This window comes from Vanessa cardui, chromosome 16 (genome assembly GCF_905220365.1).
Source record: "Vanessa cardui chromosome 16, ilVanCard2.1, whole genome shotgun sequence".
Lineage (NCBI taxonomy): Eukaryota > Metazoa > Arthropoda > Insecta > Lepidoptera > Nymphalidae > Vanessa > Vanessa cardui.
Window position 1 is genome coordinate 9,933,793 of NC_061138.1, and position 20,314 is coordinate 9,954,106.

Genomic DNA, 20,314 nt, shown 5'->3' on the forward strand with positions numbered 1-20,314 from the left:
TGATAATATTTATAGAGTTTTTAAAACGACCGCTTTACGAACTTGCGTCCGTCGATCGACACAGTTTTACATTGAAGAGTTTAGATTTTAATTGTTACACGAACTTATGTTCGTCAATCATCACAGCAAACCTGTGATCGTACCAAAACAATGCTTGTATGCAATCTGTTTACTGACAATATTTATAGATTTCTTAGAACGACCGCTTTACGAACTTGCGTCCGTCGATCGACACAGTTTTACAAGAAGAGTTTAGATTTTAATTGTTACACGAACTTATGTTCGTCAATCATCACAGCAAACCTGTGATCGTACCAAAACAATGCTTGTATGCAAACTTGTTTACTGATAATATTTATAGATTTCTTAGAACGACCGCTTTACGAACTTGCGTCCGTCGATCGACACAGTTTTACATGAAGAGATTAGATTTCAATTGTTACACGAACTTATGTTCGTCATTCATCACAGCAAACCTGTGATCGTACCAAAACAATGCTTGTATGCAAACTTGTTTACTGATAATATTTATAGATTTCTTAGAACGACCGCTTTACGAACTTGCGTCCGTCGATCGACACAGTTTTACATGAAGAGATTAGATTTCAATTGTTACACGAACTTATGTTCGTCATTCATCACAGCAAACCTGTGATCGTACCAAAACAATGCTTGTATGCAATCTGTTTACTGACAATATTTATAGATTTCTTAGAACGACCGCTTTACGAACTTGCGTCCGTCGATCGACACAGTTTTACATGAAGAGATTAGATTTTAATTGTTACACGAACTTATGTTCGTCATTCATCACAGCAAACCTGTGATCGTACCAAAACAATGCTTGTATGCAATCTGTTTACTGACAATATTTATAGATTTCTTAGAACGACCGCTTTACGAACTTGCGTCCGTCGATCGACACAGTTTTACATGAAGAGATTAGATTTTAATTGTTACACGTACTTATGTTCGTCATTCATCACAGCAAACCTGTGATCGTACCAAAACAATGCTTGTATGCAATCTGTTTACTGACAATATTTATAGATTTCTTAGAACGACCGCTTTACGAACTTGCGTCCGTCGATCGACACAGTTTTACAAGAAGAGTAAACTCTTCAATATAGTATATTCCATAATTAATAGTCATTGAGGTAAACCTCTGACATCAGTATGTATCGCCCCGTACATACGTATTTGCAATTAAATATTTCCAATACGGCCACCATCAAACCGTTTTATATCATATTGATATCATTATTAAATTTTATATAATATATATGATGTCTCATTGAGAACATTCATTTATATGACGGCCTGCCATACCGTCATTTGTAATAATAATTTGTATTATTGCACGCGGCCGGTGCAGCGAGCGCGTCGCTCCGCGCGTTCAAATTGCACCGAGTCGCTGGGCATCATAGCCCCTATATTGCACGCGGCCGGTGCAGCGAGCGCGTCGCTCCGCGCGTTCAAATTGCACCGAGTCGCTGGGCATCATAGCCCCTATATATGCCTGGCGATGAGTATGACATTCGGCGCGGTCTAACGTTAAAATCAATACATGAAACATATTATTTATTACACGAACGTTATCCACAATAATGTATATTAAAAAAAGTATGTTTATTATAATGCCATTCCTTTTATCATCCTTATTTATTACATGTATATGTATTCAATTACTATGCAATGTAATCTCTATGTATGTTTTTATGTTTCCGTATATGTATTTATGTGTGTATGTATGTATGTATGTATGCATGTTTTTAATATCTCCAAAACAACGCGACCAATTTTGATTACATTTTAATACGTGCTTTATATGGTTCACCGACGACTTATATTGAACCCGGATAGTTGCTCTACAACATACTTTTAAAAAAAATGTATTAAATCAATCACATTCATTCTCATGTATATAGTATAGTCCGTTACAACAGGAAACACTTCGCGATCAACTTACTATGTAACAAGTAATATCCTATTTACTATTACTAAATAAATTAACAATAACTTACATATCTATTTATATTGCATTATATACTGCTATCAGTAAAGACAATAATTAAATCTAATCTTTAATATCTGCCTAGTTTTACCTAGCTTCGCAGATTTACATATAATAAATATTAATTTGCAGAGTTAACTAACACTAGAAGGATAAACAATTAACTCCCATCTTCCTACAATTTGTAAATAGGAATATAACTAAATATAGATTTTCCGTTTATGTATTTCCTTAATCATCTACCAAGTATAGGTAATAATAACTTTTTAAACAACTTATATTAAACAAAATATTAATTGCCATTCAAATGCTATTGTATACTCTATACAATAGCAGCAATAATATACGAGAGTTCAAAAATGAAATATTTATGGAATGGCCGAGAGCTTGAATAAGCTGAGTTTCATTATGGATTTTCGAAAAATGGCGTTTTGAACTTCGGCGACGGCGTTTTCAAAACTTTGGAAGTAAAATTTAAGTTTATATTAGTAATGTGGAATATAGGCATATTGATCAAGATTTGTTGGGAGTGTAAAATAAAGCTGAACTATAAGAAAATCGCATGAAATACGTGAATCTAACGTCTGTTTATCTTCATTCCTTTTTCGATTTGAATAGACTGTAGTTGAAAAGTATCATTTCTGACTTACAACAACAGCCTGTAAATTCCCACTGCTGGGCTAAAGGCCATCCCCTCCCTTTTAGGAGAAGGTTTTGGGACATATTCCACCACGCTGTTCCAATGCGGGTTGGTGGAATACACATGTGGCAGAATTTCTGACTTATTTGTAAATAAAATCATTTTCGAATTATTTGTAACTAATAACAAGAGTTTGAACTTCGAAGTATCGAATTATGGTTACACAAACAAACAAACGGCCTATTAGTTTACGCTGTCAGTGCTTGTGCGAATACGCCCTTACGGATCTGATGGATCCATCAAGTCGGTAACTTCAAAGAGCCATGTAATGACAGGCTGTGGAAATCAGCTTTAGAAAGTGTGTCTGTATTTGTCGTGTATGTGTCTATACGTATGCATGTTCGTGAACTTTCATCCTACATATCTCAGTACAAGTAATCATATGGAAACCAGCACATAATTGCATGATTTGTATTATTGATTTTCCTTGTTTAAATGAGTTTTATCGTTATATATGCAAAATGGAGAGGGCGTTAGAAGGGTTAAGGGAAATTGATAAGTGGACAGATAATCCCACAGACAGATAATTAAAAACATATTTGTCGCCCCTTGAATATAAGGCATATTATTATAAACTTATTCGTTTTTATTAGTTTACTGCATTTACCTCAAATCCTAAGGCACGTAACTGCGGCTAATCTTCGGCCTCATATTTTCCAAAGACTATTATTTTTCGTATACCCATATTAAACAGTTCAGTAGCCTTACATTCAAAACATTAACATGTTGACGATTCAATGGGAGAAGGATAAAAATATATATATATATACAACAGATAAAATGTACAAAGAGCCAGTAAATGTTTTACTTCTCCTTTTTGAGCGGATTGGGAGTTTTTCTAGTGTTGCTAGATTATGACTTGAGGAATACCACCCAGTATAGATTATTAATTAAATTTCAAACTTATATTGAGATTTTATATTTATATCCAAGAACTTTTGTATTTTTTTATTTATATCGAAATTTCGATATCCAATATAATCTTAATTAGATATTTAAACTTCCTATATAATCCTTAGTAAATGTAACCTAATGATCTTGTGGTCGATTTTTACTTTTATAAATTTAATGGCTTGTATGAGCCTACTTGTATGAAATATTTATTTTTTATTAAGTGCATTCAAACCCATGTTGGTTTCCACGCGATAACTGCACAGATAAATAGCATTGTATTTTATCATTGCAGATTTTAATCGATAAAAATGTACACAATGCTTAATCTTTTATTAAAAATATGTCACGTACCCACTGATACACATCATTAAAAAATAAATAAAAAATATACAAAATTTTGACAATCTAACCTATATTTTATAGATAGTAATACTTTTTTATCTGTGGCTAACCAATCAGTAGAATTATCCTTTTAAGGAAATTATCACATCGTACACATTATGATATTGTGTATGTATGTGTTTAATTTAATTTACAATACTTACGTATTTATTAGTTGCAATAAAATTGTTATATTTATCAATCATAGATAAAGTACGGAGTGTCAATCGTTTCTATGCCTATTTGTTTATATTAAAAAAAAACATGAATTATGTTATCGCATTATTTTTTCCCATCACATTATCATCATTATCATAATTTATTGGGATTAAGCCGCTTAAGCGACGAGAACAACTATTTAGAGATAATATATAGGTATATGTTTTAATTGCACCAGTTCATATATACTTAAATTTATTTCTAATTTATTGGGTATATATAGATTATTTAAGAATACGCGTAATTTATTTCGTATGAGTCATGGTTAATATAGACATTTTAGATCGCATACCAATTATTTAACGTATGACATATTTAAGCAGTATATTTTGATAGGCATAATCGTTGCTTCTCATCAATATTTAATTTATAACTTTCCGAATAAGCTATTAATTCCCGTTGCTTGAATATATTACTACAAGAAACACAAAACCCGATCCAATCTCACCGAATGTTATTATTTACATTCACGTCATTATATACAAACATTTGTTATTAATAAACAAGTTTATTTACAAGGTTTTATTTATCAACTTCTTAGTTCATAATCATTTAAATTCGTATGCGTTTGCGCATGTATGCTTTCTTTTGTCAAGCGTCTATAAATTCTTCCGGCTATTACCGACTTACAATAGGATACTTTATTAAATCTGCATTGAGTTTGATACAAGATACTATGATAACAACTATATAATAAATTGGCTTTTATATAAAGCCAATTTATTTTGTATGGAAGAATTAGATGTTTAGAATGTTTAGGGCGTCGTATCACAAGACGACAATCAGCAGTCTTGATTAAATTAATAATATCGTAATATATTTATAACCGGTTATAACTCATAATACATAATGCCAAAAATGACTATAATACATTTTTAGATAAAACTCCCTGTCATTTTATCTGTTGTTTAGTGTGAGTAATATCGATATTGTTCCTTTTGGGCAAAACAACTTTACTCAAACGAAATTAAGTGTGACTATGAACGTAAAAAATTAAGCAATTTAATGATAATACGGTATCACATTTATAGTTGAATTGTAATTATTTATTTCATGATATAATCCTTAAGTACAAAACATTGCTCTTAAAGTATAGCATTTTATTTTATTTGACCTCATAACGTTTGATACTAGATACCTATATTAATATATTTATTATTTATCGTTAAATCGATTTTTGATTGTAGTATTTGTACTAAGAGATGTACTGAGCCTTCCTCTTGGCTATTAAGGTTTATATTTAAGTCTAGCCTTATATCGATTTTCTTATTTCTTTCCTTAGAATGTTGCATTTTTAGTAGAAAATAAACTTTTAATAGTATTATTATTAATAGCCTTTCAAATCCATTGTAATATAATGAATCAACTTCAATAAATCGTAAAATTTTAAAGCAAATTTAATACAATATTTTACAAATAGTATTTTTTAACCGTAAAATTGGTCTATTCATATTTTTAATTGTGTTTCAATCAATTTGTCTTTGAAATATTTCATAGAACATAACTATTGCAATTTCATTAACATAATTATATTACGCAGAAGTAATTTATTATCCTTGAAAAATGTATCTTTTACTCCTTATCCGTTGTACTTTGAATTAATTATAAATATGATAATAACTTTATTTATAACTTATTATTTATATTGACAATGGCTGAGACCTTATTTCATAATTTATAACTTGTAAACAAAATTTCCCTGTTATATATGAAAATGAAGATTGTTCGTTGGAAACATTGTTCATTTACGTAATCGCGTTTTTAATTTAGAAAAAAGCATTCATAAGATCATATTAAATCAAAGCTTATTGTGATATTTATTTTAAAATAAAAAGTATATAAGAATGTTTGATAAATATAGCGTATTTAATCTTTATAATAAATGCAAATCTTGTCACTCAGAAAGTAGGTAGATAGGTATTACATGTTAAAGCGAATGCGCATGCGCACCTACGTCACGCAAACGTAAACAAGGTGTCTCGAGTTCGTCGTAAAATTACGTAGTCACTTGGGCGGATTCCAATACACAACGCTTGATATATATAGTTACTTGTTGTAGCTTGTATTTAACAGACTGTCATTGAGATTTTTTGAACATATTATTGTATCGAATCAATGCTCGAAATAATGACGGCTTGCGTTAAATAATGCTGTCTTCTTCTTTCAAATATCAAATCTATAAAAACAGAAAGAGACGATTAACACCAACTATGTTTGCAAGTAAGATAGCAAATGTTTGTTGTACACCATTAAGTGCTCTATAATAGTTCGATATTCGTTTTATTTAAATAATTTATAATGAATTATACATGATACATAATTTATTCATTGTTTCAACGAAGCATTGAGTTTTTTTGAAAAAAGAACAGTTTTTTTTTTTCGAACGTCGCTTTATAAGTCAATTCGGAATTGCAAATATAAAAACAAAAGTATTTCGTACTAAGAAATACGTTCGTCGAATACCTTTGATAATTATTTTCATGTCTTATAAATATATTCTTCCAGCAATGTATGGGTAGCAAATAAATTAAAATATTTGACCTCTGTTAGGATGTGACTCTTGTGAATAACGAGCAATGTGAAGACTGTCAGTTGCTACCCAAACATAATTAATGTGCAATACTATATGACAATCAGATATTTTTTTACTATGAAACTACTGACCCGCCCTGGCTTCGCACGGGTTTAATACTGATACTAAATATACTACAGAATTTTTTTATTTATGATATCACATATTATACAGAGAAACCTTCCTCTCAAATATCTATCAATTAAAAATACCACATCAAATTCCGTTGCGTAACTTTAAAGATCTTAAGCATACATGTAGACTACTTTACTACTTAGCGACTGTTTTTATACTATGTATTGATTGATGGCTATAATTTATTTATTATATAATTTAATAATACAAAAAATCTAACTATAATTAATTAATAATGTTTATCACAAGCAATCCTATTTAATACGTGTGCCATATCGATATTATAAGTTGATATGGCCCAGTGGTTGGCACATGTAAATTTCTATCAGTGATGGCATGTTCTGACCAATAAGTTTTTGAGTAGGAATTTAATTTGTGTCCATTAATTATTTCCTGATCGGTAATCGGAAGTATGTTAGTTTGATGGAATTGGATTGTTTGGATTATTACTCGAACAGGGGTATTTAAAGAGAATTTTGACTAGTTCTGTTTTATAGGAAGAACTTTGGGCCGTTTTATATAACGATAAACCTACTCCCAGTGCTTTTTAAATATTAACCCTTAAGTATGAAGCATTAAGGGTTAAATTAAATTCTTATCAAAACTTGTTTAAGTTTAAATTTTCTGTTTATGTAATTGAAATGTCGAGACTGTTCCCGTATGTAGCAACATATATCACTAATGGCAGTTATTACGCAAGTGTAACTAAACTTCGAAATGGTCACGAGATGACTACAATATGCACCGATGCCAAAATATGTATCAATGGCTGAAATCTTTTAAACGCTTATATGATTATATAATTAAACTACTCGTATTTATTAATGTCATTGAAAATAACCTTTGTTTATAAACAAACGTATTATTTTATTAATGTTCTTTTGACAATTAAGCTGATATTATGTCCAGTGGTTAGAACATTCGAATCTTAATCGATGATTGCATATTTCCATGAGCTTAATTATGTATGAAGTGAAATATTACTTCATATTTGAAAATGAAGTAGGCCTTTGCCCAATTGTGACGTAGGTCTTTAGTTCTCATTTGGTACACTCGTAGCTAATTGTATTTTATTTTTACTCGTACTTAATCATTAAATTATTGTTTCAGATATCGCCATAACTACTGGGGACCAACTAGAATTTTATACGAATCAAACAAAAACGAGCAATGAAGGGATCAGATTTAGAGATCTCACAGCATTGGCGTACGACGCGGTTCACAACATGCTGTTATTCGTCGATAAGCAAAATGACAATGCTTCTATATTTAGCTACAATTTACTCACTAGAAAGTATCAACCACTAGTTGGTCGGAGATCCTATGAAAATATTCAGGGGCTAGCCTTCGATCCTGTCACGGGCAAGATGTTCTGGACGGATACGAACGAGAGAAGCATATACTGGATATCACTTTGGCCGAGACCGAAGAATAACATCTACGGTAATCTCTTAATAAAAATGGATGACGAAATCCCGAGAGATATCGCCGTTGACAGTTGTAGAGGGTAAGTTTACATGCCAAAATCCGCTAAAATACATTTTAAAGAATTTTGTCTAATGAATTATTCCATTACAGCTATATTTACTGGACGAACACAAACATTACAAAACCAACAATAGAGAGAGCACGTTTCGACGGCAGTGAAAGGAAGATTATCGTCGACACTAATATCCACATGCCCGTCAGCATCGCGATAGATCAGAGAACGAAGCGCCTGTACTGGGCCGACGATAAAGAAGGCATTCACTACTCCATTGAATCGTCAGATTTAGAGGGAAAAGATAGAAAAACAAGATTAGTAGGAACGTACCACCAGCCGAACGCTTTAACGGTATCGAAAGATAATATTTATTGGGTCGATTGGGGTTTTAAGTCAGTTTGGAAATTGCCAAAGAACGCTCCTCCTAATACAGAACCTGAAGAATTGATAGCTTTCAAAAATGAGGTTCCTTTTGGAATTGTAGCTAATTATCAAATAGCGGACCAAACGGCCGGTGTCACCGATTGCACGGTGCTAGCTGGGCTGTCCGAAAACAAGACTATTATCAATGAAGCAATGAATATACCAAAGGACGTTGGCTTATTTTGTCTGCACGGTGTTAAGACTGGCATTTCTGACTGTAAATGCTCCCCCGGTTTTACAGGCGAGCGTTGTGAAATATCGGTTTGCCAAAATTTCTGTTTTAATGGCGATTGTAGCGTCAACAGCAAAGGTCAACCGGAATGCAAGTGAGTTTACAAAAGTATAAAACACTAAATAGCAGCTCGATTAATTTAACAGTTGATTATGTTTCTTGACCGTGAAGGATACATTAACAAATTTACTACCTTATGAGACACAATCTAATGTATTTATAAAATTAAAAAAATGTTTAAAGAGAGAGTTTTAGAGACTGTTGGACCAAATTATATTTTCATATACATAAATGATTTTTCTTAAATATATGTTTAGTTATTGGTTTAATTTCGCAGATGTAAACGAGGCTACAAAGGAACGAGATGCGAAGAGTATATTTGTTCTCAGTACTGTTTGAACGAAGGCGTGTGTTCTTTGGGATATAATGACAAGCTAGTTTGTAAATGTACAAACGATTTCGTTGGAGAGCGATGTGAGTCGCGCAAAATTGAAGCCACAGTCGCACCAACTATTGAATCTTGCAAGTAAGTTCATGTAATCGTTGAAAAAGTTCATCCATTCATTCACCATTGATTGAACAATTATTCGTCATAAAGATGGTACAATGACGTATCTGAAATTCTATACTTACATCCTATGAAAGCTTTTTTATTCGTTTAGTATTAAAATGTCGTTTTAACACTAAAACTATAATTACGAGTTTATTTTTATTTTAAACAACAACATTCGTTCTACGACGGTGACGATACGCGTTGTTCATAAAATAAGAAATCTGTACTTGTAATAAAATTTATATTACGTCAATTTTTAACATATTTTAAATTAGTGTCAAATTTATTGAGGTTTAATTTAACAAAGACCAGAGCAAATTCTAGACCTTGACCACAGCGATCTGAAAATCAGTCATTACAATTCAAGATTTTGAGTACTATAAATAGCATTGAAAACTTAGATAATTATATTTCTCGTTACAGTTGCACAAAAGAAGAAAACGCCACAAGGAGCTTAGGAACTTCCTCTAACGACCTTTACATTGATGAGAACTGCTCATCGGGATGGGACCCGATACGGGATCCCATACTGATGGTTCTCGGAACGCTCTGTGGACTGCTTTGCCTCGTCTGTGCGATGCTTATAACCAAGATTTTGTATTTGAAGAGGCGCCCCAGGTAATTACTAAGAGACGTGCGCATGTGTGTGTACTTGTGGCTGTGTGTGTGTGTACTTGTGGCTGTGTGTGTGTGTGTGTGTGACTGCATTGTCGTTTTGTATTTTCTAACAAATCCGTACTCATAACCCAAAGGCATACATTTTATTTAAGTGTATTTAGAAAGTGCAAAAAGTACAAAACCGTTAGAGTCCTCTTTTATTGACTAAAAATCCATTACGTAAAACAGTTTACCTTTACATAGCCTTACATGTAGTAATTGTAATTTTAGCTGAAGATAAGAAGATTAATTAATAACAATCTTTTTAATATCAGATTAATTAATTAGAAAACTTAAAACACATTAAACAGCCTGTTATATACGAGTAGTAAATTTGTTACAGTTATATAAATAACGCACAGACGCATAATAAGGTATAGGTCTTAAATTAACAGTAATAACATTTTTCGTTGATGGGTATTACATTAGGAAATTTATTGACAATTGATAGTAGTTATTTGTCAGGGTAAATCTTTAGATAAAAAGCAAAGCCTTATTTTAATACCTAATTAAAATTCTACATGCTCAAATATTATTTTTATTTATAGTCAATTTGCTCGTTTCAATTTAGAAACAAATGTACCACTAAATTCGTTATTCTTTAGGAAAATGTATTTTGACAGTCATGACATAATGATAAATCTTTAAAAAATTGTAAACAGTTACGCCTTTATTTTTTCATGACATTAAGATAACAGCTATCGTCAATAGCCTACTGTTTACTTAACAATGATGACGTTTAAAAAATTAAAAAAAAAAACATTACAGATAACTAATTATCTCACGTAGGAGATATCTTGAATATTATTTTAAAAATATTATAATATAAATATTTGAAAACGTTATTTTTAGGATTAAGAAGCGTATAATTGTTAACAAGAACGTGACGCCGCTGACGGCGCGGCCCGACCAGTGTGAGATCACCATCGAGAACTGCTGCAACATGAACATCTGTGAAACGGTAAGTTGGTTCAAAGCCCAACCGTGCAAATCACTAACACCGTTATAATTCGTAACCCACTCGGTTTATAGTTCCCTTTTTTGTCAAAATGAAACTTGTAATAGCAGTGCTATTCTGTAACTTCGTTACTTTTTTCGTTACGCAGTACTTAAACACTTAATACATTTCTATTCCAAGCAGTATTTCTTGTTGTAAGGATGAGCGAGTCAGTGTAACTACAGGCAAAATATAACTTTTAGTTCCCAAGATGGGTGGCGTATTAGCAATATAAAGAGAGTTAATTATCAAGGCACTATTTTCTATGGGAACTTATTACTACTAAATTATAGGCCCGGGTGATTTAAGTAAAAAAACTCGTTACATCACAATAATGCTATGACGTACACAGTAATATACTATGGTGATGCGTTGTTGTTTTTTTCTGTTTCCTTCTGTCAATGTCATAATAAATATAGTCAATGTCGCAAAACAATTACTGACGTTTTACGATCGTGTTCTGCGGTTACCCTCGACTTTCTCCAAATTATAGAATAGCTCTAATATTCGCCAAATCATTTCATTTATTTTATATAACTCTTATATATGTAGATAACACAATACGTGACCCATGATTTGTGTTTGTTCTTTGCATATTCTTATGTTATTAATTTACTTATAAAATATTTTTGTATTTATCTAAATGTGTTTGTATATTAATAATATATTACATTTTGATATTACCGTGCCCTTCTAAGACCGTATTTGTATAAATCTATCCCATATACTCTTTAACGTTAAGTTAACGGTTTACAACTTTACCTACAAAAAATGTATAGCTGGAGATAAATGAAATAATGCTATCTATGCTTTCCTCTTTTGTTTGTCAAATCTATAATGTCAATAAGAGACAAATCTTTGTTTGACTGCTCCGCACAACTCCATAAACTGCTCAACAAATCATTCAACGTTTGTAACTTACAGTTAATTTGATTGTAAAAACCTTATAAAACCAATTCGAAAATTTGTAAATTGAATGTTTGTGGACGTTTAAATATGTACAGTTATATCAGTATTTTTTTACAAACTAACCGACTCGCCTTCAACATTTTTTCCTATATATTTGCCTCACTGTCATGTAATAGTTACAATAATTAATTAAATATGGTTCAAGATCAAAATAAATAGAGTAAATTATAATAATATCACTTAGCAACCAATAACTCTAATACAACGAAATGGCGTGATATTGACAACCTTGCGTACTCCAAAGACACCTTTAACATTAATTAGAACGGGTTGACGTTTTATTAATCGTAACCAGTGTTGCTCTATGTCAATCGGAATTGAATGACATTAAATCAATACGTTATCTTACACGTAGGGAATAATAACGTTATGACATCGCGACGGGTATGTTGCGACGTTACGTCGTTAAAATTAACGTCGCATTTCTAAAAATTCGCGTCACAAATCGTAACGTGTCACGTTGCAAGGTACGAAATTAACGACGTTATGCGCTTAAGTGTGGTAGCCCTATACCCAAATCTGGAAATAAAGTTTACTGCAGTAACATGAGTAACAGTGATGTAGGTACTTGTAGTAAAATAGTTTATGGTATATTTACATAAATATATTCCTATAGGTAAGGGTCATATATGTATAATACATTCGCGTAGAAAGCAGCAAAGTTGTTTATAAACCCTTTAGAATGCCACTGTCTGTGGAAGATTGGCTGTGACGACTTGAAATTCCTATATCAGCATTCATATTGTCCGATTGGTCGTCAATCAAAACGATCACGTGACAAGCTGAGGACTGTATGAGTTATCAGATGCAAGTTCAATTTCATAACTCTGTGGTTGTGAGAATTTATATACAAATAACCTTTAATTTCGCCAACATTTTACTTTTAAGATCTAAACAAAATCAAAATCAAGTTTTTAACATTTGTTGACAAAAACATGATAGCATTTGAATATAATCGAAATGTCATACGTAACTATTTAATAACTTTTTTCAAACATATATTGAACACGTTATTTATTTAAATCAATTAATAAATATGTCCTATAAATTATCGCATCTCTAAAAATTAACATTGAAGTAAAATAAACGTGCTGTTATTCTTATTATACAATAAATGTAGAATTGTCACGTAAATGAATCGAGATCAACAGGTCAAGTTCAACTTATTGTTATCCGATTGACGATTTGTTACGCTTGTATTTGTTTTTAATTTTATATTTTAAGTGCACTTTACATATCGCGATTATTACTTAATCACGTTACACAGTAATTAAACTGTAATCGGTATTATCGCGTTATTAACGTTATTTTTTTTTTGTAGTAACGTTATTTTTTGTTGTATTCATTTCAGTAGTTCGGAATGGCAAAATAAAATTACGTTTTACAATACTGCTCCAATCTCTCCTTATTTTTTTACAATGCCCGCGATCATCCAATTGTTTTATAATGATAGCTCAATAATTTTTGAAAATAAGAAATAGTGTTATGTGCCAGTATTAATTGTTATGCCATTTAAAATAATATTAATGCAGTTGTACAAATTATTGACCAATTATTCAAATTACTTGCAATAATAATAATTGTTATTAATGAAGTAAATTCAATAGTTTCTGTTAGGTTCATAATATGTAATCATGATGTCGTATAATTGTTGATATAGAATCAAATGATTTAAGACCGTATTGAAGACTAGGGTGGACACATGCGTTATAATCTCACTAAAATTTATATTGACCACTGTTATCCGATACGTCATGCGTTATTATATAGTCCGTATTGAATTTCTCCAATTGTGATGTAGATTGGTTTAACGGTACATTTAATCTGATGCAGAGTGACCTCCGGTAGAATAATCTTCGTGAAAATTAGTACCTATGTGCTAACTTTTATAGCGCTATACGTTCTTTCACTGAATTACACTTATAATTAAAAGATGTTCAAACCAGAATTCCGGTTGTATTGCATTTAATAATAAAAAAAAAACAGATTTTATTTCAACATGCGAATAAATGGCACAGTTATACATTTTAAAATAAATTGTGCATTTAAATAATTCGTGTTGTAATAGTTCCTCGTTCTTTTATACGAACACCTGTAGTTGTCATATGCGTGCGAGGTCATGAGTTCGATTACCGCTTTACAATTCTTATAGGCATATGTCTGCGGTTTTAGCCAACCCTATACATGTATGTAAATAATATAAAAAATATTATCTTCTACACTAATTTTATGAAAGTTAATAATTTTCATAAGTACAAGGACATATAGTTCAAGATTTTTGTTATGTTGTTATTTATCAAAATTTACCACAAAATCATTATCATTACATAGTATAAAACAAAGTCGCTTACCGCTATCTGTCCCTATTTATGCTTAGATAGATTCGAGAGGAAGGTTTATGTATTGTTATGTTAGTAACATGAACAATATAGTAAAAAAAAAAACACTGATAATTTTGGGTGTTTCTAATGTAATGTCGTAAATAAATAAATTCTGTATGATATTTATATATAATAATATAGCAAAATTTCCGAAATGTGCTGCATCTCTCTCTTTCTCGTACGTTTTATTTATATTTTTACTTGGTGGTAAGCCTCCGTGCAAGCCCACCTGGGAATGTACCATCCACTCCATTATTCTACCGCCAGGCAGCAATACTTATCTAGTATCGTTGTGTTTCGGTTTGAAGGGTGAGTTAGCCTTAGTGCAACAGGGTCAAGGGACACTCAGTTCTATTTAAAGTTTCTCCAAATTTGATAATTCTTCGAATGTAACTTCAAACCATTTTAATATTAATCATACTTAACCCTGGACATTCAGGGTTTCACCAATTACAATTATATTAAAGTATTATAATAAGACCGCGGTCGACAATGGTTTTTAAAACAATCAGATAAAGTTTGTTAGCAGTCAAGGAGAAATTATTTTAAGTATAAGAATAAACGTAAATGTATACGTAATTGTGACTTGGATATTATTTTTATTTGTTACCTCCAAGGTCAACGTAACGTTCGTCAGTGAATTTAATAAATGTAAGTTAATGTTACTTCTTTAACGTAATGATTATTTTAGAACGAAAAACTTGTCGAGGTCATTGAAATATTTTGCAAAACTATAAGTATAATCAGCTGTGCCCGTTATTTGGAACATTGCCTATATGATTAGTCCCTAATGCGCAATGAAACGCTAGTATACCTATTCCAATCGAAACCGGAATAAATAGAAACAAACATATTTAAGTATTTCGTGAGATTTGCTTATAGCACGGCAATATTGTGCTCTACTAAAAAACTTGACTACTATTAAACTTGACTACTCATATCCATTTTAATTTTCAAATCCATAGTAAATATCAAAGATTAATCAAGCCCTCGACCAATGATATCACGTCAAATTATTTGTTTGGCTTTTCTTCGATCATGGGTGGAATAGAGTTTATATGTAAGGGCCTAATTCTACTAATAAATTGTAGTTGGCTACAATAGAATCGAAACGTAATCTTTGTGCTTCAGTCTTTACCTATTCTACAAAGGTAACGATAAACTTACTATTTGGACCGTTATATATTCGGAATCGTATCGTAACTTAAACAAATAGAATAAGTCCTCAGCTGAAGTTATATATTGCGAGGAATAATCGAAGTTGGCTTGAAAACGTATTATTATTTATACCATAGGGATAGGGGAATTGATCTCCGGTTTTATAGATTTTATTATGTTTATTATTATTATTTATTGACTACTGTTTCTCACCTTAGGGTCGTAGGCCTAAAGATATATAGTCTTTTGTAATAGGAGCATATATATAAGGTAAATTTATTTATTCGAATTGTGCTTATCGAACTTGAGATTAACGAGTCTAACCATAAAAACATTTTTTTTTGCGAATAATATAATCGCCTTATTTTTTTTACAGTTAGCAACTAAAGAATAACACTGAGTGTATTGACCGACAATATAAATAAATAAGTTACGTAATAACAAAACTTAAGATAAGGTTATATATTAGGAAAGATTATTCTTATACAATTTATATTTGGAACTTAAAATAATGATGTATTCGCAATATAAACATTCTGCATGAATTTGAGCATAATATTATTAATTTTACTTTAATTTCAACGTGTAACGTTTTACTCTGTAAATTTTCCCACTGCTGGGGTTTACCCTTTGAGGCGAAGGTTTGGGGTATATTCCACCACGCTACTCCAATGCGGGTTGGTTCATACGTGGCAGAATTTCGTTGAAATTAGACACATGCCGGTTTCGTTACGATGTTTTCCTTCACCGCCGAGCACGAGATCAATTATAAACACAAATTAAGCATGTGAAAATTCAGTTGTGCTTGTCTGTCCGGGTTTGAACCCGAAATCATCAGTTAAGATGTACGTATTCCAGCCACTCAGTCATCTCGGCTAGTAGTCACCCTCGGCTCCACTTAAGTTTTAAAGATTGTCAGATGTTAAGCATAAAAAGCCTATACTGTTCCTTGAAGTTCAATCTGGCATTATAAAAAAAAAAACATTAAATTCGATTCAGTATTTTAACTGTGAAATAAATACAGATAGTTACATTCGCATTTATAATATTAAATGAGTTGAATAGGAAATTTAAATTTAGTTTTTCAACAGATTTTGATACGAAACGCATTCAGAATACACTTACACACAAAAATATTTAGCCTCGTAATTGAAAATATTCACTGTCAATTATAATTAACGTTAAGACAAGACTCGATAATTTAATTATATGAATAGAAAACGACCGCCGGCGTAGTGATAACGACGATGCTCTCAATGCCAATAAACGTTGATTCGGTTTCCGCTCGGAAATGTATTTGTTTCGATTTAGCGGTCAGCCTTTTGGACCTTCCCGGTATATGAAACTTAAGACACACTTAAGACTTTAATCTTTACAAACATTTTATGATTATAATCTGGTTTTCAACTACAGGAAGTAAAATATAGTTTACAATGTATGCCTTGCTCAATAATTTGACGACCTCCGTGGTCGAGTGGTGTGTGCTCCGCAGTGTGTCCGGTTTTCATGGGTGCGCTAATCCGAGGTCCCGGGTTCGATTCCTGGCCGAGTGAATGTAGATTATCATTAGTTTTCTATATTGTCTTGGGTCTGTGTGTTTGTGGTACCATCGTTATTTCTGACTTTCCATAACTCAAGTGCTTTAGCTACTTACATTGGGATCACAGACTTATGTCTCATATTTAAAAAAATAAATATGATATTTTATTTAAAAAAAAAATATTTGCCTCTACGTTACATCTTGATTGTCACGTCGGTTTAGTGTCTGCATACATAGCCATAGATCACGAGGGTCCTGGGTTCAAATCACAAGTCAGGCGGTAAAAGGGTTAAATTCTCAGTAACTGTCCAAAGAGTGATCATGTACTCCCGGAAAGCGGAAAGCACGTAATGCCGTTGATCCTGCACCTAAACTGTTTCCTGTAGTATCGGATTTACTGTCCTTGGAGATCACCTGTGTGTTGATGTGTGTGTTTTTGAATACAATTGAACACTATAATATGTCATAAGTAAAGCGTAAGGCTAGCGTCCCTTGATATTAAATCTGCCTGAAATCGGGCATAGTGACATCAATTTCGTATATTGATATAATTAATTTCTTTTATCGAAAGATTTTAGTACTGTTTTATCTAATTTCATGACTGCATTCCTTCATTTCTATTTAAAATAGTTTCATTGCGAACATAAATCGTGCTTAAAGATGTTTTTTAGATGAGAACCTTTTTTGTAATGGACCTTTTTGCACAGAATTATAAATAAATTGTGTATCTGTCTACTTAATTGGCTTTATTTATATTCTTTTATAGATAACACTTGTAATTAACGCCTTGCAGCTAATATTCGCATATTAACGAAATCGATATGAGAGAATATATAATCAAAGAATTTTAGTACTTACGTCTCCTCACAATAATAACTAATTTTGTTTAAATACACACTGAAACTCAAAGAAATTACGTTTAAGAACTGACCTTACAGATAGTACGAAGCTATCAATAAACAATTAAATAATTAAAATAATACCTATTTAAAGAGAGTTGACACCTACAGTTTATCTAAAAGGAAAGTGATTTATTATTATCTTAATACATATAAATAAATGCATTAAATATTCTAGAAGGAGTAGATAATTTCTAGTGCAAAAACTTCGTAAATATACAAACTACAGAGGTCGCAATTCAAAACACTTATATTACTACTTTTTCAATGCCCTTATGACCTAATCCAGAAGAAAAGATAAAAAAAAAATATATTTACTTATTTCACACGATTTGATTAATTAACTTAACTATATTGTGCATTACTAAGAGTTTATGATTAATATATTTCTATTTATAATACAACACTATTACACTTAACTACTTATTTCCACTTTAATGTAGGTGCTAGTACTTAATTATTGACGATTCAAAAACGCTTCATTGTGTGTACTTGAATAAAATTGATTTGAAATTTACTTCCAAATTTCCGAAAACAGTTTCGCCGATGTAAAAAACGCAATTTTTATCGCAAATCCATAGATGAATCAAGCTCTCAACCAATGGTATCCTGTCAATTGCCTGCCAAATCTTGTTTATTTTGCCTTTTTCCTGTTATGGTTGGAATAGAGTAGATATAAGTTAATGCGTGGATTAACGCGTTGATAAAATTTAATTTAATAAGATAATTTAAAACATTTTGTTGTTAAACTTAATTTTTTTTTAATTGGTTATTATATATTGCATAATACAAAAATGCAATGCAATTTCATTGCATAAATTTATATCATAATATACATGATAATAAGTTGTACACCTAAATGTTTCTCATAAATCAATCCGTTCTTTGTGAAAACCGTATAAAAAATAGTTTAGTAGTTTTTGAGTTTAAAGACGCGGCGGGACTTTATAGTATGTAATGATAACACACGGCACCTAATTAAAAACGTGTCGTGCAATTAAAATGAGATGATTATGTGTCTTTTATATTTTTAGCATTTTATTTATATATGTTATTCACACAGCGAACTCGGGTTACACACAACAAACGTAATTGCCTTTAAATGATTTGAAAAATGCGCAATTTCATATTCTTGAAAATAATAATACTTTTCAAAATTATAATTAACTAGCTGTGCCCGCGACCTTGTACGCCTTTGAATATAACAAAAAAAAATTGTAGCCTAAGTTACTCCCTATTATATCAGATATCTGCCATTGAAAGTCTCGTTCCAGAGACTAGCCGGAACAAACAGACAGACCAACAAAAATTGTAGAAAATGTTATTTTGGTATATCTACCGTGTATAAATACATATTAGATATTGCATTTGATAATGCATTGAGTAAAAAAGGGCTATTTTAATATTACAAACAGGCACTCCAATTTTATTATATGTTATAGATTTCATTTCGTTCCATTAACTTATTTTTTAAGCATATATAACTACATATATGTGAGTGTGTGTTTTATTTTTGCTTATACATTAATATAATACCGAAAAGGCATCAAACTAATAAAACGCCTGAGAATTGTATGTTATTACTTAATAAAAAATAAAATATAGTTTTTTGAATTATTTATAACAATGGCTGACGTATATGAATTTAATACCTATTTATATTTGTAGCAATTTCGTAACAGTCCAGGGCACATTAATTCCTATTACAATAGAAACGCAACATTATATTGAAATAGTCCACCTACTTCATTAACCCTAATGAAAGCACTAATCCAGGCCCATATAAATATTTATAAATTATAATTTCTATGCTAATTAATAATGTCAAAGCATATTAATTACATTCTTTTTTTTTTGTAACGTAGTTCTGTAACATGAAACTCGAATTTCCCATAGAAGAAGTGCGTGAAATGTCAGAATGTGATTTGTGACATTGACAATTATAATTAAAAAAAATATAATCTGTCAACATTTCACGAGTGATACACGAAGTGAATTCTTACAGAATCGCACTGCAGAAAGTCGCGTATGTGCTGCAATTGTGAATAGCGATTACTGCTTGCTTAAATATTTCTATCGATTATAGTATGATAGCAACACTCGAACA

General features: G+C 31.3%; 1 protein-coding gene across 1 annotated transcript in view; it reads left to right on the forward strand.

Annotated features, from left to right (window-relative positions):
* Nucleotides 1-20,314, forward strand: part of LOC124536511 (protein cueball) — a 38,224-nt gene that overhangs the window by 15,424 nt on the left and 2,486 nt on the right. The window contains exons 2-6 of the mRNA XM_047113066.1: nt 8,026-8,422; nt 8,494-9,147; nt 9,391-9,579; nt 10,030-10,224; nt 11,116-11,224. Coding sequence (XP_046969022.1) covers nt 8,026-8,422; nt 8,494-9,147; nt 9,391-9,579; nt 10,030-10,224; nt 11,116-11,224 — 1,544 coding nt within the window. The remainder of the gene's footprint in view (nt 1-8,025; nt 8,423-8,493; nt 9,148-9,390; nt 9,580-10,029; nt 10,225-11,115; nt 11,225-20,314) is intronic.